This window comes from Giardia intestinalis, chromosome 5, assembly GCF_000002435.2.
Source record: "Giardia intestinalis strain WB C6 chromosome 5, whole genome shotgun sequence".
NCBI classification, from domain to species: domain Eukaryota; phylum Fornicata; order Diplomonadida; family Hexamitidae; genus Giardia; species Giardia duodenalis.
Genome location: NC_051860.1, coordinates 3,012,206 through 3,038,184, shown reverse-complemented (window position 1 = coordinate 3,038,184; position 25,979 = coordinate 3,012,206). Strand labels below are relative to the sequence as shown.

Here is a 25,979-nt window from a genome sequence, read left to right as displayed (position 1 = left end):
CGATTATAGTGTGCATACTATTGCTATTACAAAGGTAATTAGCAGGGCAATGAGAATTGCTCGCTCGGCACGCGATTGTAGAAGACGAAGTCTTGTGCGTATGCGTGCTTTGTCAATGTAACTGTGACCAAGAGAGACGGATTGATTCATCCCCAGGCTTGTCTGAGAATCAGACAGAAACTTCTTAATAGAATCAGCAGACGTGGAGAAACTGGCACCAGAACCAATGGAAAGAACTATATTGTTAACGTTGCTCGAAGTGACAGAGTGGTGAAGGGAAACCTCTTCGCAGTACGACAGCGCGTTCTCTATCAAGGTTGACGTGGGCCCTAATGAAGTGGAGCGCATGTTTGCCATAAACACCGGCGCGGCTACATTCATGGCCTCCTCTGGGTTTATCTTTTCTGCTAACACTGCATTGACATCGACTGCAACTGTTGATGAATTAACGTTAGGCGGCGCAGATAATGTAACCGCTGAGCCAGGCTTAACCAAGCTGGGAGACACCCGTGAAATTGCAGGCTCATTCCCACTACTATGAATGCTGGTATGTGAGCTTATCTTCAGAGAGTCGTCACTCTGCGCGATATTCATTTCATTGACGATCATGTCTAGTTCTAGCTCTGTCTCTCGCACCGGTTCAGTTATCCTGGAGGAGTTATCCATGAAACATCCGCTCTGCGTCGATTGTTGCATGCCAATTGCAATCTCATCGAGTAAAGCTGTCGGTCTGTTGCCATCATCTTCTGGCTCCTTTTCTTCCATAGAATCGTGCTCAAACGAATCATGTACACCGTTACTGCATATCAAGTCTTTAGTGGTCATACTGTCAAGGTCATCGTCTCCAGAGAGCTTGTCTGTCGATGGCGGACAATTCTCAACAGAAGGAGAGTCGTTTGGAAAGACCGCATCCCGATCAATGGCCACGACATCTGAAGGCGCTCCAAGATAGAGCTCGTGAGAGGCCTCCTCTGGGTCGCCCGAAGGCTTGTGTGTATCCTGCAAATCGTGTGACTGTAGCGCTTCAGCAGGATGCTGCGAGCTCTCTTTCGCGCTCACCTTCTCCTGGTCTTCTGGAGTATGGAGATCTCCATGATCAAATGTCGACATTACTGAAGGCTGAGCTGGTGCAGGAGGTACATCTAGGACATCACTCTCCGTTGGCTTGGATTCGTAATTAAATGGTAAGGAACTGGAGCTATCTGACAAGAGATCAAGGGGTAGCGAGGGATCGAGGTTATCTCGCTTATCGCAGCACTCTGGCTTGATAACAGCAGGCATAGACCTGGGGAGCGGCATGCCTTCCAGTGCAGGTAGCTTTGTTTTGTATGTAGGATCCGAAGGAATATCCTCTGTGGCCATGCGGTCAACATAACTGCTCGTAAAGGTGGGAGTTGGTATTTTGCTTGGCTTTTCAATAGCAAGGGTGGGTAGCTCTATTGACGGGGTCTCCATCACATCCAGAGAGTGCTCTCCTTTCACTGAGAGCCCATTCATGGTCGGCGTATGTTCGATGTACACCATAGATGGTTGAGAGCTTTTGGACGAAGCCCGGTCCGAATGATGAGCATCCGAAGATGGGTCCTCCACAGCTTTCTCTTCTGCATCCAAACCAGCAGACTCCTGCTTATCAGTGGGCTCGGAGGGGTTTGATTTAAAGTCTGGAAGGTCCTCGTTATCTAAGTCAAGCCCCTTTTGGATAGACCGAGAGCCTCCTTGCATGCTCTCAAAATCAATGTCATCACCTTCCATGTCGAACGATCCAGTGGAGTCCTTCATAGGCGGTGTGAATACAAGTCGTTTCTTCTCGTGATCCCAGCTTAGAAGAAGTCGATAGTGCTCGAGTACTTCATAGTCTGCATCGTCTGCCAGCAGCATCTCACGAACACGCTCTATAGACAGAGGCGGGGGAGATGGCACGTCCGCTAATTCTGTTGTGCCACACCTTTCTACGATTTCGTTAATCTCACTCCGCAAGCGCTGGACAAACAATCTGATATCTTCTGGCGGCGATACCAGATTTGGATCTATCGTAGCGGTGGGTGCACTGTTCTTGGAGGGGAACCGCTCCAGGAAGCTGTACGCTTTTTGTGCATATGTACCTGCCAACGGCAGACTGTCTGATGTCATCATTGCTTTCGCAAAGGAACAGTAGGTATATGCAAGAAAAAGTGGTGTTCGAACAGCAAGATCCTGCTGAATAGCAAGGAAGATAGGATCTTTGTCGTGGATGCTCAAGAGCTGCTGTTGCAAAGAGGTAGATATATCTGTGTAGAGAAAAGTAACGGACAAAAAGCTTTGCATATCTGAAGGACCGCCTTGTTCAATCCTATCAATGTCAATTGCAAGTAGTAGCTCTATCATCGAAAGGTCAACAAGAGAAAACAGAGCATCAAATGCGTCGCTGTGGAGGCAGCGGGCGAGTTCGGTGCTCAAAAGCTCATCGGGGAGGTAGCATGCAAAGGAGTCACGGATAATGCTAGAAAGCTCAAGAATAGTTTTGAACAGGAATCTCTTGTGAGGAAGAACGGCGTTTAAGGGACCAGTGCCAGCAGAGGCCTGTGCACAGCAAGCATTGAATAAAATGGCGAAAGAACTGTAAAAGGAGCTGAATATATCATTGTAGAGACATGTGCTTTGATAGGAAGCGCTATCTGTAGCACAAAACTGCCACACATTTGGGTGATTCTTGGTTGTAAGCTGCAAGAGGGTATTGTTGTTCCAGGTCGTTAAAGAGTGGACAGAGCTTGTCATGGCGCAATACCGCTGATACTCTCGGAGTGCAGTATCTGACTCAAGATGCTCCTGTTCTAAAATTTCAGCGGAGTCTCGCGCTGCATCGCAGAACCGGCACTCTTCATCTGCACGCGACTTTTTCTTTGCCTCCCAGTACTTCTGGACCTGCACGAGCAACTGGTGACTCTTGAGGTGCCGTAGTCTGAGAGGTTGGACAGGAAGAGAGAGGAGCATTTTTTAGATGGAGCCCAGAAGCTGCTGCCTGTCCAGACACGTGAAATCGGAAATTTACCACAACATCCTGCACCGTAGTGCTAGTGGCTATGCACCCTTGATCTTTCCTTGTTCGATGGACGGATTTCCGCTGACGATTGTTCCTTAAACTAATTTTGGTGCTCTGAAAGGCTGGCCGCGGGCAGAGTGCCGATGCGGATTCCTAAGCCAGACCCTTCGACGGCAAGGAGACGCCTAGCACTACCGGCCACGCTGCAGGTGCATGGTCAGGGCCAAATGCGCGCCTTCTGCCCTCTGTTTCATAATTATTAATAGTCCGCTTTTGCGCCAGAAAAAAATGACCACCGTCTCCACGTCGTTTTCTCTCAAGGACCGCCTCGCAAAGATCAACAGCCGTGTGACCGACTTTCACGAGGACTTCAAGAGGCAGGTTGACGAGACCAAGCAGGTTGACCTCGAGAGGTTCGAGCTCATCCAGAACGGGATTGAGCACCTTGACAAGATCCTCCAGTTGGAGACCGAGCGAGCGACCAAGCGCCTCGATGACATCCGCAAGAAGTTCACCACCCGCATAATGGACACAAGAGATGCGCTCGGGGCCTCTGTGAGCCTCCACACGAAGGAGAACAATGACAACTTCTCCGACCTCGCCCACAAGTGCAGACACGCCATGGCGAAGATCGCCCAGGAGCACGACGATCTGCTGGAGTCTATCCGCTACTTCAAGACCAGTGCCGAGGAGTCCTTTGGCGCCTTTATTGGCAATCTCACCAACGAGCGCAATACCAGGATGGCGCTGGCGACAGAGATCTACAGCAAGGTGGACCGCGACCTCAAGCATGCCACCGACATGAATGACCGTGCGCGTGCAGACCGTGAGCAGAGCATCGACGAGTACCTCCGCGACTCCGAGATCCTGAGCAGGCACTATGAGTCCATCGCACGCGACGGTGTCGTCTCGCTGTCTGCAGAGTGCAAGGTTCTCGCCGGCGTCGTTGCTGAGCTGATTGCGACCCGCAAGACCAGCTACGACGAGATTGTGAGGACCATGGGCTCTGTCCTCGACGGTCTCCAGAACAACATGAAGAAGATCTCGACCTTCATTCGTCCAGAGGACGACCAGGAGGAGAAGTTTGTCTTCTAAGACAGGCTTTTGTCAGGCTCAGTGAATTGTGCCTTTACCCGTTTTATTTTCCTTGCGCTCGTCGACCCCGATGACCCTAGCGAACGCAGAGGTGGACGCGTTTAACGCTGCCTTGGGAGAGCTTAGAGCCATCACAGACAGGGACGAGGCAGAGGCGGTGCTCCGGGGTCTGGCAGCCCAGCTACGCGCATATGAGCGCCGGGCACAAATAACGTCTTCTCTGAGCGCTTATGACAGGCGCGTCACAAATATCCAGCTGACTAAGCTGGCTTACAATTTGGCTGCAGCGAGGCAGCTCAAGGTCCCCCGCAAGGCTTTCGCCTTTTCTAGCAGGAAATATATCAAGAAGGACAGCGCGGTAGAAACCCCGAGCGCTCCCGTGATTCAGTACATCGATGAAAACGTTACCTGCGACATTGTTGACGCTAGCTTTCGACTCGAGCCGGACAAAGAAGGCACGGACTATACTCTGCGCAAGTGCGTCAACGCGCGAATAGTCCTCCCAACCCAATTATCTACATTGTACGTCGATGATTGTGATGGCTGCATGATCTTTTGCAGCAGCGTGTCTGGAGCATTACACATGGAGCGCTGTCGCGGGCTGGTGGTCATCGCTTCCTGCCATCAGCTGCGGATCCACCACACAGCGTCCTCGACGTTTGTCGTGGCTGTCGGAAGTTCCCCTATCATTGAGCACAGCCTTGATCTGCAGTTTGCGCCGCTCACACGTGCCACCATTGAGGCACACACGGCCCTCCTCGGCAAGTTAGATCCTGAGTTCAACAAGCGTTTACTGCAGTCGGGTTTGGACCCAGTGCTAGACGAGACCCAGTGCTTCACCGTTCGCGACTTTTCATGGCTAAAGGCGGGGGACAACCCGCACTATAAAGTGCGCCGGGACGTAGCCTCCCTAGAACCAGAAAACTTGTTTGGAAACACGGTCACCGCCCTGGTTGAACAGTAAAGAGAGTCCTTGCACGATCGCGTACAGGGTCACTTCATTCTTAGGCCCGGGTAGGCCTGCATGGGGTCGGCTGAAACAGAGCTGCGGGGGGCGAGATTGGCGTTCCTCAGGCTTCGCAGGAAGAGTGGTTCCTCTGAGCTTTTGTCTTCGTGCTTATCACCCTCCATTATGGGGGCGGGTTGGAACAGTTGCACAAACTGTTGCTGGCCATCCTTGGTTACCAGGCGCTCCATAACCTTCTTGGCATCGTTCTCCGTAAAGGGGCCTTGTGGCGCCTTAACAACCCTTGCGGCATCGTTAACCAGCCACATGTCTACAGTCAGTAGCCGCGTGTCGTACACCCCCAGCAGATTGAGGTCGGTGAACTTCTCGCGCTCGGAGAAGTACCACTTCTTGAATGCCGGCATTTGCAGCCTAGCCGCCTCTATGTTGCCGAGATACATAAGCTTCTCCAGTGACGCTAGCCCTGCCTCTATGTGTTGTGTAGACGGCTCTGCACTGCTCCCAGCTTGCTTGCTAGCATTGTTTGCCGCTGGAGAGGGAGCAGCGTTATTTGGCGGGGTGTACTGGTTAATGTGGATGTGAACCTCCTTGTCTTTACTCTGCTGCGGGGGCGAGATCTGCTGCTGCTGGACTATAACTTCTTTCTCTTTTCTCTCTTTTTTGCGACCCAGATTAGCCCCGATGGCGCCCCCTATGAGTCCTCCGATGAGCCCGCCAAAACCCCCAAGCACCCCATACTCAGGGACACTATGGTGGTGACAGTAGTGATGATGGTGGTGAAAGTGCGATCTCTCCCAGCTCCACATTAATTTTTACTTTGAACGCAGAAAACTGAGGTTAAATGGATCGCGCTCACTATTTCATCCGGCACAGGCATTAGGTGCGCTAGTAGGGTGGGTGTGAGTATTCTGGATGTGCCTAAAACAGTCCAATTTCAGAACACCATGACCAACAGCGGGACCCCTTGTGGAAGAAGGGGAAGACGGGTGCTCCGAAAGCCTGCTACGTGGCGCAACCAGCGCTGTACAGACTACTGGGGCTAAGGCCATTTTGCTTATCAACTGCGCGTTTAGTGCCGCCTGCGGGCTTTTGTCAAGGGTTTAAAGCGCTTCCTACTCAAGTCTATTGCGGGACACTCGCAGCGATGTGGATGGTAGCAGGGCTAATTATGAAAGAAACTGAGCCTTATGGTCGCAACGATACGCCTGACACGCCGATAGATTGGCTTGGTTTGCGGCAATAAGTATTCGAGGGCCCAAAGTACTGGCATGAGACAGGCGTGAAAAGGCGTCTCCCTCACAGTCCAGGGTTTGTTGGCTTCATTCACTGATGGCCCACTTTTTGTAAATAGCAACTGCGGCGGTTGTGATGTTGCGAACATATGGGCCATACTGAGACGCACCCATATAAGATTGATCGGAAAGTGGTTGACGACTCGCACAGCGCATCGGTGTGTCTCCTTAGGGATACCGTCTACCTTATCGAGCACTGTTTATGATAATAGAAAATGCAAGGAGCGCATCAGAGCTTGTTCCTTCAGTCTGGCACGGAAGGATGTCAAGGATCGTGCTCCTTCTACTACACAATTGGTGACCTGTTCTAAGCAGGGGCCTCTCCGGGCCGGGAATGCCCTCATCTCAGACAGCTGCCTGACAAGCGGGTGCGCCTCGTATACTTCGCCAGCCAGCCAGCAACCGGGAAAAGGGGTGGCCACTCCCCTGCCCCCGAGCGTGCTCTGCACAGCGCCGTTGACACCGTCATGGCTGGGGACGGCGCACCCGATATTCCGTGTTCGCTCTTGACGAGCTGCATCGATGCGAGGAGGGGTGCTTGATGTGGGCAGCTTTGGTACTGTCCATGTGATAGGTAGCTACCCAAGGCTCAGAGTGGGAAGCTCACGGAGGCCACTGGGTCGCGCTGGCCACCATTTCCAGACGCTGACACCTAGATGCCATTAGGCACTACCGGGTGCTCAGAGACGCCCACTCCATGTCATCGTTATGGACCGCTGGGATCGGTGCCTCAAGATGTGGTTGCCGATTGTGCAAGAACCGGTAACCCTACCGATACAGTGCTCTCCATCATGGAGCAGATCGTCATCATCCTTACCTACCTCCACGACCCCGACAAGATCGATGCCAGCGAGGATCCCTTCCCTGTGTCGTCCACAAGGATTTCGAGTCTGCCGGTGGCCTTTTTGTTGTCCAAGAAGAGTTGGCCGGGTCATTGATCTCTGAGCGTGGCTGGGTAGGTGGTCGACACACAAACGTTGCAGCGAGCTACAGTCGACCATCAGTTTCCGCTCATCCGACTTCAAGAGTGCATTCTGTGGCAAGGACAAGCCAAGGGCCACACGAGTTAAGTCACAAAGCACGATGAGACAGTGACGAGCGTCGTTGGGGCCTGAAGACGCTACATCACCTGACAGCGAGGCTCATGGGCGGCGCCCGGTTGGCCCAAGGCTAAGGGATGCCCCGCCGGTCGTGATAAGGGCCGGGGCCGTTGCGCCGCCCATGTCCTTCGAGGAGAACATAGCCCTGCTGCAGAGCGCCAAGCAGGACGGCTGCATCTCCTATTCGCGGAGCCGCGCCGGGTCCAGGGCTCTCTCTCTGAGCCGGCGGAGCGTGTCGGCAGGCCGGCGCTCCGAGGCCCCGCCTCTGCAGCCGCAGCGTCACTGTAAATAGTTGTCTGTCGCCGGCCGTGGCACCGGGGCGGTCTTCTGCTGTGCGGCCGCCCTTGGACATTGATCCGGGGGCTGGGAGCCTGGCGGGCCGCCACCCCTGGGCCAGCGGGTGTCCGGGCGAACCTCCCCACAGTCTGGAGCTGACGCCTGGGGAGCGGTAGCCGCTTGCACGGTGCCTGGCTCCTGGACGTGTTCCAGCTCATGGGCAAGCCTGAGATTCGTTGTTCTTGGTTCGACCGAGCCCCTGGGGGCACACAGACTCGAGGAGCCAGCAGTTTGAGCGACACAATGCGAGGGACCAGAGCGTCTCGGATCCATAGAGGGCGCCGCAGGTGGGCGCACAAGACCGACGTTGGTGCACTAGGTGTTATCATGGCGGGCTTCATGAATAGATGGGAAGCCACATGGAGCACCACAAGGTGAGAGGGTAAGCACTGTGTCCGTGTGTGAGGATGGCCTATGTCTATCTCACGTAGCCGGGCTTCCTCCCGCAAAAACGGGTCATCAGGACGACGTCGACCTCTATGAGCCCGTCTGGATGACGCTGTGCCGTCCTGCGCTCAAGGTCCAGTTGCACGGAGCCATCCTCCTTAGTGCCTGCGTGGTGCTTGGTATCCACTCTTGTGAATGCGGAGCTCAACGGCTGCGCCGACACAGACTGAGCGTCTGTGGCGAGCCGAGCGGATTGATAGGCGGCTGGTCTGGGGAGGGTGTACAGGAGTGAAGCTAGTTGTTTCCTTGCACCTCAAAGCTAGCCAGGGCGCCGTCAGGTATGGCCCGGTGGGGGAGCCAGCGGCTAAGGCGTGCGTTGTGTTTGGTTCTGTGTGCTGTAGCTGAGGCCGCTGCCTGCGGGCAACATAGTGCCTATCTTAGCGGCGGCCTCTTCCACTTTTGGGTGGTCGGGTGCTTTCCAAGGAGGTGGAGTCGAGCGTTCCGTTGGGTTCGGCGTATAGCTATTCTAGCAGGATTAGTGCCTCACCTCCTGGTCTTGGCCCAGGCGCCGCGCGTCGGTGCGCCCACCTGCCCATCTGCTTGCCTCGGGCGCGGTGGAGCCACAGTGCAGAGCGTTAGGGGGAGGCGGCCACCCACATCTGCGCCTGGGCCCTCCTACCCCACGCCAGCCGTCTGCCCCGCCTGGTTCTCGCCGCTCGGGTCGACTGGTGCATCCACTCGCGCGGCGCCGCGGCGAAGCACACCGGCGGCGGGTCGCGTCTTTTCGGGCCTGTCTGACTTCTCGTCTAAACTATTTGGCGGACAGATTCCGAATTGATTTTGATTCGGCCTCGGGTTGACCTGGTGTCCGGAAATAAAAAGCAGCGACCATGTCTGATGCCACCATTCCGACGCCGCCTCTGGAGCACCCCCCGAGGCCGCCCGGGATCTTCTCGAGGCTCCTCTGCATCGCTCGAGCCGTTCGAGCCCTCCCCCGCACCGTTCGAGCCGCGTTCCGCGCTGTGATGCGCCTGGACCAGCTCACTGTCAGGTTCACGCTCGGCCAGGGGAGGGCTTGCCGCAAGGTCTCGGTTGTGCTCTCCCACGGGAGCCAGCCGAAGTAAACAGCGCCCAGGGCAGGCCGCGCAGGCTCTTGCCCTGCCCTCCGCAGAGGGGCTTGAGGAAAGGCCTTCCAGGCGCCCGCACGACACCTCGGTGCGACATACCGGCAGCGCCGGCGTCATTTTATTTTCCGGGAGAGATTCCGATTTGCAATGGTTTGGGTTTTTTGGAAGACGGCGCCGGGTCCCGGGGCGGCCCAGCGCGTGGCGCCGCGGCATCTCCGGCGGCCGAGAGGCTTGCGGGGGCGCGGGCCGCCGCTCCGACCCAGGGCGCAGGGCCAGCGGCGGCGGGGCAGAGTAGGGCCCGCGGGGCGGGAGTCCGGCCCAGAGTGTGGGATGGTTGTGGGTCTGCTTCGCCATCGTTGGTGCTGTCGTGGATTGGCCGATGCTCGGGCCCTCCCGGACCTGCGGGGTGCCTCGTGCGGTGACGATGGAGTCCTCCTTGATGTCGAAGGATGAAAGCCCCGTCGTAGTTGAGGCTGTGGAAGTGGACGAGCTGGGGCCTGTTAGAACCGACGGGGAGCTCTTTGAACGAGCTAGAACCCAAATAAGGCGCCGCAACCTCAAAGTGAAGAAGTTGTACAATATCGTGCTCGATCAACGTAGAGAGCGCGATCACCTCTACAGGGAGCACGCCAGTAGTATATATCCTCGAGGCGCCCGCTTTCGTTTTTTTGGGCCGGCCGGGGGCCTTACCCAAAAAAACGAAAACGACCGCCGCGATTTTGTTCTCCCTGCTGCAATCTCCCGTCCAAACATTATGATTTTTGATAGAATAAAAAACCTGTAATTTTTCTAAAAAAAACGCGCCTCCCCCCGGAACCGCCCAGCGTGAACTGTGCACGCCGGGAGGAGACGCGTTGTGGGTGTGGTACGTTCGAGGCTCAGTTCAGCTGCCGGCCAGCCAGCCAGCCTGTCGGGCCCGCACGACACCGAGGTGCGACATACAGACAGCCCGGCAGGTCAGCGTAATTTTTTTTTTCTGAGCCCTGTGAGACCCCTCGTGCAATTAATTGTGACGAATTGATTTTGATTTGATTCTGATTCGGGAATTGATTCGCATGACCGAGGAGCGCAGGTTTACTTGGGTCGGATGTGGAATTCTATCTGTCCGCCAAGTATCTGTTTGAACGCTGCCACGATCTCCTCTTCGGTCTGGGGGAAGAGTTCCAAGTCTTCTGTCGCTTCAACGTGTATGGCATAGTGTATCTCTCTGAGAACGTCTTCGTCTGCCGGCTCGATGGGAAACTTGTATATTTTGCCATATTGCACGCAAAGACAGTCGTCCTCAGTAAACATTGTAAGGCCATAGGAGGTCAGTGTCATAACTATCAGCGACCAGAGAACGGCCGGGGTGAGGTTATACTCTCCGTGCGTGACGGGGTCGATCTGGAGATAGCTTCTGTTATAAATCGGCTCGTCTTTGTTCAGATCTTCCGGCCGTTCGAGGTCAAGAGCACGCTCGATGAAGGTGGCTATGGCCTGCTCGAAGTCCTCCTTGTTAAGCTTGCGGAGGTCCAGCATTTTTTTTTTTTCTGCAGACGCCGGAAGGAAGTGAATTTAATATTGTTTGGTAGAAGTGGATTTGAAATGGTTTGCGTCTTTATGATAGGAGCGTCAAGAAAATAAAAGGACGCATGGCAGATGGCATCATTCCTGAGCATTACACCGAGGACCTCTTCACGCAAGACATCGCCCTCCCTCCTCGAGGATCCTCTCGCAAGCGAAGCCCCCTCAAGGCTCGAGCGCACGCCGACCCCGACCCCGTTCAGCAGACTTCGCACCCCGAGCCCGCACAGCAGACATCCGCCCGCGCCGGCCCGCCCTTCAAGAGCTTCTGTGGCCAGGTGGGAAGACTACTGGGCCGCATTACTGCCGACTGCGCCGAGGGCACGGAGGACTACGAGCGAGTCACGGCCTGGTTCTGCCAGTGGCTCAACCAGCTCGGGGTCATCTTCCGCTTCGTCAAGAGGCCCGAGGACGAGTTCGTGCGCGCGCCCCACTACACCGCCTTCTGCAGGCGAGCATCAGATGGAGTGCGCTCTGCCTTCTACCTCTTAGAGGAGACCGGGGAGGAGTTAGTGAGGCTGTCGCGGCTCCCGAAGTTCAAGCGCTCGTACACGGCGACAAGTCCGTGCCTCACCGACGAGCAGGCGCTGCAGTGGGCAGAGGGCATCCAGTGCTTCCTCAACGCCTCGACCGAGCCGGGCACGTTCGCTCGCTTCCTCGAGGAGATCTCGAAGTAAACATTTACTGGTACGTGTTCTTCTTCCAGCGGTTCCTCGGGATCAGCCTCTTGCGGGTGCGGACGAGGCCTGCGCGAGGGCGGGGCTTGGGCGGCTCGTCGATCTGGACGCGAATCGGCTCGTTGCGGTTCTCGAAGGGCACGGACGCGAGGCGGACCGGGACGGTGCCTGCGTCGTAGAAGGGCGTCGGCTTCTGGGTGAAGAGCTTGTTCTCGTTTTTCGTGGTCCCCTTGCTGCTGAGGAGGTGGCCTGCCATACTTTTATTTTTGGCGGGAGAATTCACTTTCAAATGCTTTGGCATTTATTGGGGAGGCCGCCAGGAAATAAAATGAGCCTGTACTACGAGCCCCAGAACCAGCCCGGGACCGAGCTTGTCCGCCACTCGAGCCTCTACTACGACGTGTCCGAGGAGCTGCTCGAGGTGAACTCGAAGCTGTCCACTCTTCGCGGGTTGAGCCTGGCGCGGCACGCATCCGTCATCCCGCCGGCGTGCGTCGATCCGCGCATGATTGTCGTCGACGGACCCATCGGGGCCGGCAAGTCCCTCTTCTGCCGCCGCCTTGTCGAGCACGCCCAGGACAGCGGGCTGAAGGCAGTGGTCATCGAGGAGGTTGTGGGGCTCGAGTGCTTCAGCGCGTACGGGATCACGCTCGACGAGTATTACAGGGACCCGCACGCCAACGCGTACCGCTTCCAGCTCGCCGTCACACATGCTCTCGCAGACCAGCTCCTCGAGTACCGCTTCACGGACAAGTACAAGGACTACGACCTCGTCATCTTCGACCGCTGGCTGCCCTCGACGAGTGCGTTCGTCCTTTTCCAGGTGCAGGAGGGCCATATTACGGGCCGCCAGGCGATGTACCTCCACTACCTGATCGACGTCTACATGTCGTACGCGGGGATCCTTCCGGCGACACACGTCCGCTTTGCGACGGACCCGCTGATCTGTGCGCAGCGTATCGTCCAGCGCGCTGCTGAGGAGGAACACCGCCAGTGCGAGGAGGACGCGCTCGGGGTCGTGAGTAAGACGAACGAGTTCCTCCTCAAGCACAAGGGCGTCTACACGCCGGTCTTCAACCTGAACCATCCAGCGGACACCGAGTGGAGCAAGGCCTTCTCGGCGGGGAACCAGTTCTCGCTCGTCGCGGCCGCGAGGGTGACGCGCCAGTACGTTGTCGAGAATACTCTCTTCCTCGGCGAGGACCGCCGCTACTTCGTCCAGATCGGGATGCGCAGGATCAACGCGTTTGTCTTCTTCAACGAGCTCTGCGATTGGACCGCATATGGGAGGTTCGTCAATCCGTTCAAGCGCCGCATGCAGATGATGGCCTTGTCGTTTGATGAGTTCCAGGAGGTCCTTGCGCGCGACGAGGAGAGCAGCATGGAGTAAATTCACTGCATGAGCTTGACGACGTTCAGGGGCGCGTCGGGCTCCTTCTCGAAGATGACGCGGCGCTTGAAGTCGTCGCGGCAGCGGTAGGCGAGGTGCGCGTCGCGGACGAAGCGGACGGCGCCGTCGTAGATGAGGTTGAAGGTCTGGGGGACGCCGTTGTAGAGGTCGGCGTAGAGGTTGTAGAGCCCGCCGAGGAAGTTCTGGGCGCAGCGCTGGCGGGCCTCGTTGAGGATCGCCTGCTCGGGGATGCCCTTGAGGCGCGCGTGGTAGCTCATGTGGCCCTGGCTGTCCTGGAGGATGTCGAGGTACGCCTTCTTGCCGACGCCGACGAAGAAGCGGCTGACGAACATCTCGCCGGAGGGGCTGTCGGGGAAGTCCGAGTGGAACTGGCCGAGGTTCTTGCCGATGAGCTCGCGGTGGAAGCGCGCGTGGAAGTAGTTCCGGAGCGGCTCTATTGACCGCTTGTCGATGTGGATGCTGTCGGTGTCCGTGTAGTAGATCGGGAGCGCGTGGTCCTGGGCCGTTGCCATCACCTCCGTCATGATGCGCTTGCTCATCGAGAGGACCTGGACGCCGAACGTCGGGAAGCTGTTCGCCATGAGGAGCGGGCGGCTCTGCTTGAGGAGGAAGCGGCCGCCGTCGTAGAGCGGCTCCCAGCAGAGGATGTCGGCGGAGTTGTCGAGGAGCTCCCGCTCGAGCCCGGCCCGGTCGACGGTGTTCATCCGCTTGAAGACGGGCTTGAGGATGCTTTTCCCGTAGCAGCTGTTCATGATGAGCTTGTAGATGCTCTCAAGGGGGTTGCCCTCCGCCTTGAACTTGAGGCGCGTATCGAAGAGCTTCCGGATAACGGTCTGGATGGCGAAGTTCTTCCCCTCGTCGTAGTAGTAGCCCCGGAGGACGCGGATTCGGTTCATCGGGACCTTGTGGTACTCGATGATGTCCTCGATCGTGATGTTGTCCGCGAACATCGGGCCTGGCTCGTTTGAGAAGTGGCGGCCCTTCTCCGTCTGGCGGTTGATGAGGGGGAAGTCGAGGGTCTTCGGGACGATCTGAATGTCTATCTCGAGGAAGCAGCCGTCCTGGCGGAGGAGCCAGCCGAGGTCGTGCTTCTCGGGGTCGACGACCTTCGGGTGGCCCTTGAGGGTGTAGATGCGCGCCATTGCGGACGGGTACAGGGAGACCGCGTCGAAGTCCATGATCTCGCCCTCGACGTACTGCTTCTCGTTGTTCCGGAGCATGCAGCGCCCGCCCGTCACGCACTGGCGCACGAAGAGAAGCGGAGCCGTGTTGAGGTTGAAGCAGCCCTCGAAGCACTTCTCGTTGATGAGGTAGTTGTACGCGACGCTCGGGAGAGTCATGGACGTGAACGCGTCGATCCCGGTGACCTCGAGGAGCTGCTGCCGGAAGCGGAGGACGCCCTCCTTGAGCACGTGACAGTCCCGCGCGCAGTAGTAGTGGGCGTAGCGGAGCGCATCGACGCGGTCCTCGACGAGCATCCCCGGCAGCATGCGGACCAGCTGCTCGAGCTCGGTCCGTCTGCTCTCCATCTCGTACGAGAGGTACTCCTCGAGGGTCGGCCGGTAGCCCTCTGCGAGCTTGCGGACGTTCTCCTGCGTGTAGAACGAGTACGGGAGGACCTCCTTGTGGACGTCGAGGTTGAACATCTTCCCGAACTTGCTGAGGGGCGCCGTGATCAGGGCGTAGGAGTCCCGGAAGTGGATCGGGATCGGCTTGTTCTTCCGGTCGTCGCTCAGTCGGATGTGGATGTGAACGCGATGATCTTGCTCGCCCCGAGGGTGACGATGCTGTCCTTTTGACGTCGAAGTACGGGAGGACGAAGGCCCCGTCGTAGTTGAGGTTGTGAAGTAACCAGCTGGGGCCGGTTGAGGTCGCGAGGCGGGAAGGCCGCTGGACCATGTCCCCGATGCTGTGTAGTCCTTCGCCCAGTAGTCCCCGTCACATTGTTCGCCCCGTGGAAGCAGAGGAGGAACGGGTGGTGCTGGTCCCCGTCGGTCGTCGTCTCGAAGTCCGCGAACCAGACGTCCTTCGGCGGGGCCTGCTTCTTCTTGGGCTCGATCTTCTTGAGTTGGTTCTCGCAGAACTCGAGGTTGTCCTCCGCGTAGTGTTCCTCGCGGATGAAGGACTCCTTGACGGCGAGGAGGTCGTCTGAGCGGATCGGGCGGAGGAGGCCCTGCTTGTGGAGCGAGAGGAGGAGGTCGCGGCTCGTGCACGTGTGGGGGTCGTCGTCGCGGTGGTAGCCGAAGACGACCTTCTGCATCGGCTCCCGGGTCTCCGGGTGGAAGGTGTTCCGGACGCTGACCTCGCGGACGTTCGCGTTCTCCGGGTACGCGTTGTGCTCCATCATCACGGACGCGTGGTTCACGTACGCCTTGCTGTAGGGGAGCTTCTCGTCGAAGATGTAGTAGTGGTTGAAGTCGAAGCCTATCTGGATGTTCCGGAGTGCGACGCCGGGCGGGAGCTTGCGGCCCTTCTGTGCGCCCCGGAGGACGACCCTGTCCGGCATGTGCATGTGGAAGCAGATGAAGAGCTGCTTGCCGATCGCGTCGACCATCGCGAACGTGACCGCCGCCTGGTTGATGTGGAGCGCCGCGGCCTTGATCTCCTCGTCGTTCAGCTGCCCGCTCTGCTTGAGAGCGTAGAGGAAGCACGTGTCCTTGCTGTTCCGAAAGCCTTCGCCTGTCCGCTCGATCTGGTAGCGGTTGAGGTCGAAGAACGAGTCGTTCGTGAAGGGGGCCAGGCCGCCGCGCCGGTGGATGAACTTCCGCTGGCCATCCTTCATGCGCACGATCTGGATCTGGAAGAAGAAGACGGGTTCGTACATCGTCCCGAACGAGAAGAGCGCGTTGTGGGGGTTCTCGGGGTCGCTCTCAGTGCCCCCGAAGACCGGGTCCCAGTTGAAGCAGTAGAGCATCTCGCCGGGCTCTGCAGACTGGACGCCGTGGATCTGCGCCGCGTCCTTCGTAACCGCGTTGAGGTAGTGCCGGTGCGCGTCGTCGCCGTCTGCGAAGACCTTCCAGCCGCGGAGGAACGTGATGACGGCGGGCGTCAGTAGTATATATCCTTGTGGTGCCCACTTTCGTTTTTTTGGGCCTGCACGGGGCTGGGCCCAAAAAAACGAAAGCGTCCCCCACAAGTGCGTCTGCGTGTGCCGGTCCGCCCACTAGGCTCCCACACGCTGGCGCTCGTTTACCTACTTTTCAACAGAATAAAAAACCTGTAAATTTTCAAAAAAAATCGCGGCCTCCCCCCGGAACCGCCCAGCGTGGTGCCGTGCACGCCGGGAGGAGACCGCGTTGTCCTTGGATGTGTGTGATGCGTTCGCGCCCGGTTCAGCTGCCGGCCAGCCTGGTCTGCTCCCTGCCCCCGGGCCCGCACGACACCGAAGTGCGACATACAGACAGCCCGAAAGCAGAAAGCAGGCCAGCGTTATTTTTTTTTTCTGGGAGGCGGCAGTCAGGAAGTGCAAACCATTCTGACGAATTGATTCTGATCTGATTAATTGATTCAGGGCGGGGAGGAAAATAAAATATGAAGGCTTATCGAGAATACAAGTCGCCAGGATATGGTTTTAGGGATCTCATAGAAGCAGCAGCGCAAGGTAACATCGATGTCGTCAGGGAACTAGTAGACAAGGAGGCTGGCCTGAGGGATTTCAACAGCTGGACTGCCCTCATGTGGGCTGCGAGGGAGGGTCATACTAACTGCGCTAACCTGCTAGTGGAGAAGGAGGCTGGTATGAGTGATGGACACGGCTTGACGGCTCTCATGATAGCAGCATCCGAAGGCTATACAGACTGCGTTAAGCTGCTGTTAGAGAAGGAGGCTGGTATGAAGGATGTCATCGGTAGGACCGCCCTCATGTGGGCTGTGAGTAAGTTTAATTTTAAGTGCGTTGACCTGCTAGTGAAGAAGGAGGCCGGTATATGTGCGAGATGCTGCGGGTCGGCTCTCATAATAGCAGCATCCAAGGATTCCGCATACAGCGTTAAGCTGTTGTTAGAGAAGGAGGCCGGCATGAAGAATAAAGATGGTAGGACTGCTCTCATGTGGGCTGCGTGTAAGGGTCACACTAAGTGCGCTAACCTATTAGCGGAGAAGGAGGCAGGCATGAAGGATAACGACGGCTGGACCGCTCTCATGCTAGCAGCATCCTGTGGTTACGCAGACATCGTCAAGCTGTTGTTAGATAAGGAGGCCAGGTTATGCAATAACGCCCGTGGTACTGCTTTCGAGTGGGCTGTGAGAAATGGCCATGCTGCTTGTGCTGCTTTGTTGGCAGATAAGGAGAAGGACATCAATAATGGTAGGGTTTTTGCGTTGGCCATTGCCGGAGACAAGGAAGACATCGTAAAGCTGTTTGCAAAGTAAACATCGAATTCACGTCAGCGTTATTTTTTTTTCTGGAGTCGTCGCTTCGTCCGAATTGATCAGGAATCAATTCTGATCTGATCTGGTTACAGGGCTCCCAGGAAAATAAAATAAGCATGGCAGATGGATTCATACCAGAGCACTTCGCCGAGGACCCCTTCCTTCAAGATGTCATTCCTTCCTCCAGAGAGCCCACTCATAGGAAGTCTGCCTCTAGAACCCGACAGCGACAGACCGCCGACGCCGAGCCCGTTCTGCCAGTGGCAAATCCTCCCGCCCCGTCCAGTCCCGCGTTTAAGTCCTTTTGCGGCCAGGTCGGAAGACTGCTCGGTCGAGTCACCGCAGAGTGCGCTGAGGGTACTGAGGACTATCAGCGAGTCACCTCCTGGTTCTGCAAGTGGCTCAACCAGCAGGGCGTCGTCTTCCGCTTCGTCAAGCGACCCGAGGACGAGTTCGTGCAAGCCCCTCACTACACCGCTTTCTGCAGACGCGCTTCTGATGGAGCACGCTCTGCCTTCTATCTCTACGAGGAGACCGGAGACGAGTTCGTGAGGCTCTCGAGGCTTCCCAAGAACAAGCGCACGTACACAGCCACCTGTCTCAGCATCAGCGACGAGAGCGCCCAGGCGTGGGCTGACGGCATCCAGCGCTTCCTCAACGCCTCCACCGAGACGAACACCTTCAACCGCTTCCTCGAGGAGATCTCGAAGTAAACGTTTACTGCTTGTTCCCGTTCCTCTTCCAGCGGTTCCTCGGGATCATCCTCTTGCGGGTGCGCACTAGACCAGCTCGCGGGCGCTGCTTGGGCGGCTCGTCGATCTGGACGCGGATCGGCTCGTTGCGGCTCTCGAAGGGTACCGAGGACAGACGGACCGGCACCGTGCCCGCGTCGTAGAAGGGCGTCGGCTTCTGGGTGTAGAGCTTGTTCTCGTTCTTCGCGGTCCCGTTGCTGTTGAGAAGGTGGCCAGCCATACTTTTATTTCCGTGGGGAGAATTCACTTTAAAATGGTTTGGCTCTTGAGACGTGCACTACTGGGAAAATAAAATGAGCCAGTACTACGAGCCCCAGAACCAGCCAGCTGAGCCAGGCCTCATCGATAGTAAATCATCACACTGGCCAGTCGAAGACTTTCTGGAGTCAGTTGACATCGGGATCAACATGGACGATAACCTCGTATGGAAGCTCAGCGATTTCAGTTCGAGAGTTGTGCCGCCTGTTGTCATTGATCCTCGCATCATCGTTGTTGACGGTCCCATCGGCGCAGGCAAGTCCACCTTCTGCAAGCATCTCAAGAAGTACCTGATCGACCAAGGCTTCGAAGCTACCATCATCGAGGAGGCCGTGGCAGACAACCACTTTGGACAGAACGGAGGCATCACCCTCGAGGAGTACTACAAGAACCCCAGGGAGCTTGCTTTCCAGTTCCAGGAGCAGGTGGTCCATGCACTGGGGAAGCAGCTTCTTCATTGCCGTTTTGCCGAAGAGTATCAGCAGTACGACTTCATCATCTTCGACCGCTGGCTGCCGTCTACTAGCGCGTTCATCCTCTTCAAGATGAGTGACGGCTACATCACGAAGGAGCAAGGCCAGTACCTCCACTACCTGATCGACCACTACATGCTCCGCGCAGGCATCCTTCCGGCCTTCCATGTGCGCTTCGCTATCGACCCGGCTGTCTGTGAGGACCACATCAAGGACAGGGCCTCGGATGATCCTCATCGTCTGTGCGAGGTCGATGCGCTTGACACGATCAGGCAGACGAACGAGTTCCTCCTCGAGCATAAGGGCATTTACAACCCAGTTGTCGCGATAGAGCCGGGTCATGTGGGAACCATATGGAGCGGTGGCCAGTACTGTTTGATAAAGGCAGCTGCTGTTACGCGTCAGTTTGCGATCACAGACGCCTGGTTCGATATTGATGAGTATCATGATCGTCGTTACAGCTTTACCATTGGGGACAAGCAGATATCGTCTGAGGCTTTCTTCGATCGTCTCTCTGCGTGGGCAAGGAAGAAGAAGTTCTTCAATGCTGAGCCTCTAACCTTTGGGAGGTTCAAGGAGATTATGGAGCGCTAAGTAAATTTACTGCATCAGCTTTGATATGTTCAGGGGCTCATCGGGCTCCCTCTCGAAGATGACTCTCCGCTTGAAGTCGTCCCTGCAGCGGTAGGCGAGGCTGGCGTCTCGCACGAAGCGCACCGCGCCGTCGTAGATGAGGTTGAAGGTCTGGGGCACGCCGTTGTAGAGGTCCGCGTAGAGGTTGTAGAGCCCGCCGAGGAAGTTGTGGGAGCAGCGCTGCCGGGCCTCGTTGAGGATCGCCTGCTCGGGGATGCCCTTGAGGCGCGCGTGGTAGCTCATGTTGTTCTGGCTGTCCTGGAGGATGTCGAGGTATGCCTTCTTGCCGACGCCGATGAAGTAGCGGCTGACGAACATCTCCCCGGAGGGGCTGTCGGGGAAGTCTGAGTGGAACTGGCCGAGGTTCTTCCCGATGAGCTCCCGCTGGAAGCGCGCGTGGAAGTAGTTCCGGAGGGGCTCGATGGACGCCTTGTCGATGTGGATGCTGTCCGTGTCTGTGTAGTAGATCGGGAGCCCGTGGTCCTGGGCCGTCGCCATCACCTCCGTCATGATGCGCTTGCTCATCGAGAGCACCTGGACCCCGAACGTCGGGAAGCTGTTCGCCTCCAGAAGGGGCTTGCTCTGCTTGAGGAGGAAGCGGCCGCCGTCGTAGAGCGGCTCCCAGCAGAGGACATCGGCCGAGTTGTCGAGGAGCTCTCTCTCAAGGCCCGCGTGGTCGACCGTGTTCATCCGCTTGTAGACGGGCTTGAGGATGCTCTTCCCGTAGCAGCTGTTCATGATGAGCTTGTAGATGCTCTCGAGCGGGTTGCCCTCCGCCTTGAACTTGAGCCGCGCTTCGAAGATCTTCCGGATGACGGCCTGGATGTTCGTGTTCTTGCCCTCGTCGTAGTAGTAGCCCCGGAGGACCCTGATCCGGTTCATCGGGACCTTGTGGTACTCGATGATGTCCTCGATCGTGATGTTGTCGGCGAACATCGGGCCCGGCTCGTTCGAGAAGTGCCTCCCCTTCTCCGTCTGCCTGTTGATGAGGGGGAAGTCGAGCTGCTTCGGGACGACCTCGATGTCGATCTCGAGGAAGCAGCCGTCCTGCCGGAGGAGCCAGCCGAGGTCGTGCTTCTCGGGGTCGACGATCTTCGGGTGGCCCATGAGGGTGTGGAGGCGCGCCATGGCAGACGGATACAGCGAGACGGCGTCGAAGTCCATGACCTCGCCCTCGACGTACTGCTTCTCGTTGCACCGGAGCATGCAGCGCCCGCCCGTCACGCACTGGCGTACGAAGAGGAGCGGCGCCGTGTTGAGGTTGAAGCAGCCCTCGAAGCACTTCTCGTTGATGAGGAAGTTGTAGGCAATGCTCGGGAGCGTCATGGATGTGAAGGCGTCGATGCCCGTGACCTCGAGGAGCTGGCGTCTGAAGCCCATCACCCCGTCCTTGAGCACGTGGCAGTCTCTTGCGCAGTAGTAGTGGGCGTACTTGAAGGCGTCGACCCTGTCTATTACCAGCATCTCCGGCAGCGTACGGAGCAGCTGCTCGAGCTCCTCCCTCCTGCTCTCGATCTCGTACGAGAGGTACTCCTCGAGCGTCGGCTTGAAGCCCTGGCACAGCTTCTTGACGTTGTCCTGGGTGTAGAACGAGTACGGGAGGACCTCCTTGTGCACGTTGAGGTTGAACATCTTGCCGAACTTGCTGAGGGGAGCCGTGATCAGGGCGTAGGAGTCCCGGAAGTGGATCGGGATCGGCTTGTTCTTCCGGTCGTCGCTCAGCCGGACATGGATCGTGAACGCGATGATCTTGCTCGCCCCGAGGGTGACGATGCTGTCCTTCTTGACGTCGAAGTACGGGAGGACGAAGGCCCCGTCGTAGTTGAGGTTGTGGAAGTACACCAGCTGGGGCCGGTTGAGCATCGCGAGGCGGTTGAAGGCCGCTCGGACCATGTCCCCGATGCTGTTGTAGTCCTTCGCCCAGTACGTCCCCGTGACGTTGTTGATCCCGTGGAAGCAGAGGAGGAACGGGTGGTGCTGGTCCCCGTCGGTCGTCGTCTCGAAGTCTGCGAACCAGACGTCCTTGGGCGACTGGGTCTTCTTCTTCGGCGTGATCTCCTTCAGCTGGTCCTCGCAGTAGTTGAGCGCGTCCTCCTCGTAGTGCTCTTCGCGGATGAAGGACTCCTTGATGGCCAGCAGGCTGTCGGAGCGGATGGGCTTGAGGAGGCCCTGCTTGTGGAGCGAGAGGATGAGGTCCCGACTCGAGCATGTATGGGGGTCGTCGTCGCGGTGGTAGCCGAAGACGACCTTCTTCGTCGGCTCCCTGGTCTGCGGGTGGAAGGTGTCTCTGACGTTGACCTCGCGCAGGTTCGTGTTCGCGGGGTATGTGTGGTGCTCCATCATGACGGCTGCGTTGTTCACGTACGTCTTGCTGTAGGGGAGCTTCTCGTCGAAGATGTAGTAGTGGTTGAAGTCGAAGCCCAGGTGGATGTTCCGGATCGCGACGCCCGGCGGAACCTTGCGGTTCTTCTGCGCGCCCTTGAGGACGACCCTGTCTGCCATGTGCATGTGGAAGCAGACGAAGAGCTGCTTGCCGATGGCGTCGATCATCGCGAAGGTGACAGAGGCCTGGTTGATGTGGAAGGCGGCGGCCCGTATCTCGTCGTCGCTCAGCACGCCGCTCTGCTTGAGGGCGTAGAGGAAACACGTGTCCTTGCTGTTCTTGAAGCCCTCGCCTGTCTTCTCGATCTGGTAGCGCGTGAGGTCGAAGAACGAGTCGTTCGTGAAGGGCGCCATACCTCCCCTGCGGTGGATGAGCTTCCGCTGGCCCTCTCTGGTGCGGATGATCTGGATCTGGAAGATGAAGACGGGCTCGTACATCGTCCCGAAGGAGAACATGGCGTTGCGGGGGTTCTCGGGGTCGCTCTCTGTGCCGGCGAAAATGGGGTCCCAGTTGAAGCAGTAGAGCATCTCGCCAGGCTCTGCGGACTGGACGCCGTGGATCTGCGCCGCGTCCCTCGTGACCGCGTTGAGGTAGTGCTGGTGGGCGTCGTCTCCGTCGGCGAAGACCTTCCATCCGCGGAGGAACGTGATGACGGCAGGCGTCACGAGGAAGGCGACGCGGGGCGGATAGCCGAACGTGTTCTGCTGGTTGAACATGACAAGAAGCGGGACATAGCGCACCGAAGCGTCGGTGTTGCGGCGGTTAGCTTCCTCTGCGCGGAGATAAAGAGCCTTGGCGAGGTCTGCGACGATCGGGTAGACGATGCGCCGGAAGGAGTAGTCGGTCATGTAGTTCAGCTCCAGCGCCTCCTTCGCTCTGCTGGTCGGCACTCTGCGGGGGTTCTTCTCGTTTACCCTGAACTGGGCGAGGTTCCAGCGGACGCGCTGGATCAGGTCCTTGGACCAGAAGCCGTCCTGGAAGTCGAGGACTTGATCTACCGAGCCGACGGGGTCCTCCTGGATGTGCTTGCGGACGTTCTCGATGAGGGGCTTGACGCGGCCGAGCACGTATTGTCGGAGCTGGGTGTAGTTGAGCGTCTCGAGCGACGTCTTGAGCTGGGCGAGCTGGTCCTCGGACATCTGCTGGGGATGCATGGTCAGGAGTTCCCTAGTGGTTGCCATTTACGTCATTTTATTTTCTCAGAACAGATTCCACTTTCAAATGGTTGGTGTGAGTGGGGAAAATAAATAATGAACAACCTCATCATCCGCAGGGAGCAGCTCGACGGCGTCTTCATGACGACAGAGTCGATGCAGTCGTTCGCAGATAAGGTCAGCGCACTCTCATCGTATCATTATAACCTCATCAAAGACTACGTGATGCAGTGTGCCTTAGTGCCTGACGAACGCAAAGCTCTGTTTGGGTCTAACCTGAATCTCAGCAAGACTCACTGCATATCGGGGTACTTTGGCGGGAAGACAATACACTGCGCCGTGCAGCTTCTTGACCCCGCTCAGCGAAAGAAGTGCATCAAGTACTATTGTAATCATGAGAACTATGAAATCAAGAACTGGAACGGCAATGCCTTCGACGGAGAGTCTCCGGTGAAGGGTCCGTGTCTAGCGTTTCTAGTGAAGTTCATGGAGGAGATACTGGGCTTCAAGACTGTGCCTGCGGATCTCTATACGATGTCTCTAACCGGGCAGACTCTCTCGAAGCCGAAGGTCAAGTCGGTCCCAATGGTCGGCTTCAACAACAACTTCCAGCCGGAGGACTATATGAATGCGCCGAACAAGCTCGACTATTTGCGCGACCTGACGATTGTTCAGAAGATCCTTGCTGTCACGTGGATGGTAAGGGGCAACTATGCTTTTCGGGAGGACCTTCTGCCGCTTACAGATAAGAAGAAGAAGCTCAAGAAGGAGAGGAAGCCAAAGGAGCCGAAGAAGCCACGTAAGATAAAGAAGCCTGAGACGTTTGGGCTGCGAGCTGCAAGAGATGCTGATATCTCCATCAAGGGCGTGACGGGCGCTATTAGCGAAGACGATTTGAAGAGCCAACCGGTCATCGAGCAGATCCAGTATATCTATCAGATGGTCGGCGGGTCGCTTGCTGGTCGCAGCAATCAGAAGCTCTCTCCCGATGGTCGCGTGTCTCGTGCAGACTTCATGGCCGCCTCGCTCAACCAGCAGACAATGTGGCTCTATCGACAGCTTCAGGGCTTCGATGAGGACGGCGACGAGGACAATGGTCTTCGCAAGCACCTCGGAAAGTACTACAAGATCGGCGGTAACGTTACAGCCATTAAGAGTCTCAAGAAGCTTAGCAAGGGACGCATCTCACATCAAACGCGTTATCTTGCTAAGCACGCAATGAAAGCCGATTCAAAGATCAACCGTCTCGAGAAGCAGCGGAAGACTCTAGAGGCTCGCATCAAGCGCGCCGAGGGCCAGATCGATCTCATCAAGAAGAAGACGTTCACGAAGGAAGATCTGATGAAGGATAAGCTCGGCGAGTTTGATACTATTATCGCCGCAGGGGGCGGTCTTTTCCGGAAGCTGAATCTGATTAACTTGATTACCGGATATGTGATAGACGCGTGTCTTGGCGTCGTCGCTGCGGTAGCCCTTACATATGCAGTGGAAGCGAAGTACCGCCTCGACCAGCATGACTATAAGTTCGGCAAGATATACAAGTTTCTGACTGATGATCTTTATAAACGCTTCCAGTTCATTTGGGATGAGTTCTCACACATAAACGATGATATGACCTTGACCCATTTGGAAGTAAAGCGAGCTGAAGAGCGTATTCGGGACTTGACGAGTCACACTGACGATGACCGCGTTCAGTTAGATGAAACGAAGGACCGCGTGAGCGTGCTCGAGGGTAACCAGGACAGTCTCATGGAGTTCCGGAACCGCATGGAGATTCTGATGACCATTGTCGCACAGTTCTTTGAGCGGAACGACATCTCAGTTCCCGACTTCGAGGGAGGTCTGATCGATGCTATGACGATCAAGAGAGACCTCGAGGGCGCGTACAACTATCTCAGAGAGCTCATCGACCAGCAGAAGGTCGAGGCAAAGGTGGGCGCTCAATTAACGGCAGCGCGTATCGACTCTCTTGAGAGACAGTTAGAAGAGGAGCGCGCAAAGGCAAGCGCTTTTGAAGAACGCCTTGCTGCACAGGACGAGATCATCCGAAGGCTCGCTGAAAAGGTAGGCGTCTTTGAGACAGACAATGCAGCCTTCTCTTCATCGCTGTCTCGGATGAGCAGGACAGTGGAAGCATCTGAGGTGAAGATAGGTTCGTTAGAGAGGACAACGACAGAGTTCGCGACTACTATCGATGCAGTTAACAATTCAGCGAGAGAGATAAACGGTCGACTAGAGAGCTTGAGAGACTCTACGCAGGACGCCTTAGATGCACATGACCGCCACATGACAGCAGTCGACCAGAGCATCAGCGAGATTCGAGAGAGCCTTACTCGTCTTGATGGCAATGTTGGAAATGTGCCTGCTCTGGAGACTCGCATCAATGCGCTTGAGTCGAATGAGCGCGGCATTTGGGACTCTGTCTTAGGGAACACGAATCGCATTAGCGGTGTCCAATCGTCTCTGAACTCGCACATTAGTTGTTATAACCAGCTCTACAACCAGGTGCAGGTCATCTCGAACAACGTCAGTCAGCAAGCTGGTAAGATCACGGGTGCTCTGGCTTCTATCGCTCAGAACACCTCTCAGCTCTCTAATCAGCTGAGCCGGATTACTGACTGTGAGACGCTGTGCAGCTACTCAGAGCGGATATGCAACGCCCTCAAGACGCCGTGTCTGCTGAAGAGCTTTGTGCCGAGTCAGACGACCGACGGCAACGGGTTCATGCGACTGAATCTCGCGGACTTTCCGAGCGACATGCAGAGCAGATCCAATGACGACATTGTCTCGATCCAGGCGTATGATTGTCGCGTTAGTACATATGACACAATCATAGTCTCGTGGTCGGACTATACTAGCGATTCGTACATTAACCTACGATTAACATGGTCGAATTCGAGATCCCTTGGCTCAGGTAACCGGGTGAAGATCTGGTACTGGGCAAAGAACCCGGCTATAAACATCAGTTATTAGTAAATTCA

At 56.8% G+C, this 25,979-nt stretch overlaps 12 protein-coding genes and 1 pseudogene across 12 annotated transcripts; 7 read left to right on the top strand and 6 right to left on the bottom strand.

The window, feature by feature from the left end:
* Positions 1-3: 3 nt before the first annotated feature.
* GL50803_0086680 (uncharacterized protein) lies at positions 4-2,970 on the bottom strand (the record flags this gene model as incomplete). Its single annotated transcript, XM_001707395.1, has 1 exon — positions 4-2,970. One exon carries the CDS (start codon positions 2,968-2,970, stop codon positions 4-6), a length of 2,967 nt encoding a protein of 988 aa, XP_001707447.1.
* A 337-nt stretch (positions 2,971-3,307) lies between these two features.
* On the top strand, positions 3,308-4,114 carry GL50803_0086676 (Delta giardin; the record flags this gene model as incomplete). The annotated part of the gene is made up of 1 exon (XM_001707397.2): positions 3,308-4,114. The coding sequence occupies one exon, from the start codon at positions 3,308-3,310 to the stop codon at positions 4,112-4,114; it is 807 nt and encodes a 268-aa protein (XP_001707449.2).
* Positions 4,115-4,184: 70 nt separating this feature from the next.
* Positions 4,185-5,078, top strand: GL50803_0015906 (Tubulin specific chaperone D; the record flags this gene model as incomplete). The annotated part of the gene is made up of 1 exon (XM_001707398.1): positions 4,185-5,078. The coding sequence occupies one exon, from the start codon at positions 4,185-4,187 to the stop codon at positions 5,076-5,078; it is 894 nt and encodes a 297-aa protein (XP_001707450.1).
* Positions 5,079-5,107: 29 nt separating this feature from the next.
* Positions 5,108-5,887, bottom strand: GL50803_004447 (uncharacterized protein; the record flags this gene model as incomplete). Its single annotated transcript, XM_001707399.1, has 1 exon — positions 5,108-5,887. One exon carries the CDS (start codon positions 5,885-5,887, stop codon positions 5,108-5,110), a length of 780 nt encoding a protein of 259 aa, XP_001707451.1.
* A 4,510-nt stretch (positions 5,888-10,397) lies between these two features.
* GL50803_00761 (uncharacterized protein) lies at positions 10,398-10,841 on the bottom strand (the record flags this gene model as incomplete). The annotated part of the gene is made up of 1 exon (XM_001707446.1): positions 10,398-10,841. The coding sequence occupies one exon, from the start codon at positions 10,839-10,841 to the stop codon at positions 10,398-10,400; it is 444 nt and encodes a 147-aa protein (XP_001707498.1).
* A 726-nt stretch (positions 10,842-11,567) lies between these two features.
* GL50803_001499 (uncharacterized protein) lies at positions 11,568-11,819 on the bottom strand (the record flags this gene model as incomplete). Its single annotated transcript, XM_001707443.1, has 1 exon — positions 11,568-11,819. One exon carries the CDS (start codon positions 11,817-11,819, stop codon positions 11,568-11,570), a length of 252 nt encoding a protein of 83 aa, XP_001707495.1.
* Positions 11,820-11,891: 72 nt separating this feature from the next.
* GL50803_0032674 (Deoxynucleoside kinase) lies at positions 11,892-12,953 on the top strand (the record flags this gene model as incomplete). Its single annotated transcript, XM_001707441.2, has 1 exon — positions 11,892-12,953. The coding sequence occupies one exon, from the start codon at positions 11,892-11,894 to the stop codon at positions 12,951-12,953; it is 1,062 nt and encodes a 353-aa protein (XP_001707493.2).
* A 2-nt stretch (positions 12,954-12,955) lies between these two features.
* GL50803_0093851 (DNA polymerase, putative) lies at positions 12,956-15,888 on the bottom strand (annotated as a pseudogene; the record flags this gene model as incomplete).
* A 617-nt stretch (positions 15,889-16,505) lies between these two features.
* GL50803_0060434 (Ankyrin repeat protein 1) lies at positions 16,506-17,345 on the top strand (the record flags this gene model as incomplete). The annotated part of the gene is made up of 1 exon (XM_038046215.1): positions 16,506-17,345. The coding sequence occupies one exon, from the start codon at positions 16,506-16,508 to the stop codon at positions 17,343-17,345; it is 840 nt and encodes a 279-aa protein (XP_037902322.1).
* Positions 17,346-17,461: 116 nt separating this feature from the next.
* Positions 17,462-18,058, top strand: GL50803_0060433 (uncharacterized protein; the record flags this gene model as incomplete). Its single annotated transcript, XM_038046214.1, has 1 exon — positions 17,462-18,058. The coding sequence occupies one exon, from the start codon at positions 17,462-17,464 to the stop codon at positions 18,056-18,058; it is 597 nt and encodes a 198-aa protein (XP_037902321.1).
* Positions 18,059-18,390: 332 nt separating this feature from the next.
* On the top strand, positions 18,391-19,422 carry GL50803_0013091 (Deoxynucleoside kinase; the record flags this gene model as incomplete). The annotated part of the gene is made up of 1 exon (XM_001707437.1): positions 18,391-19,422. The coding sequence occupies one exon, from the start codon at positions 18,391-18,393 to the stop codon at positions 19,420-19,422; it is 1,032 nt and encodes a 343-aa protein (XP_001707489.1).
* A 6-nt stretch (positions 19,423-19,428) lies between these two features.
* GL50803_00137688 (putative DNA polymerase) lies at positions 19,429-23,025 on the bottom strand (the record flags this gene model as incomplete). The annotated part of the gene is made up of 1 exon (XM_001707436.1): positions 19,429-23,025. One exon carries the CDS (start codon positions 23,023-23,025, stop codon positions 19,429-19,431), a length of 3,597 nt encoding a protein of 1,198 aa, XP_001707488.1.
* Positions 23,026-23,094: 69 nt separating this feature from the next.
* Positions 23,095-25,971, top strand: GL50803_0016686 (uncharacterized protein; the record flags this gene model as incomplete). Its single annotated transcript, XM_001707435.1, has 1 exon — positions 23,095-25,971. One exon carries the CDS (start codon positions 23,095-23,097, stop codon positions 25,969-25,971), a length of 2,877 nt encoding a protein of 958 aa, XP_001707487.1.
* Positions 25,972-25,979: the final 8 nt, after the last annotated feature.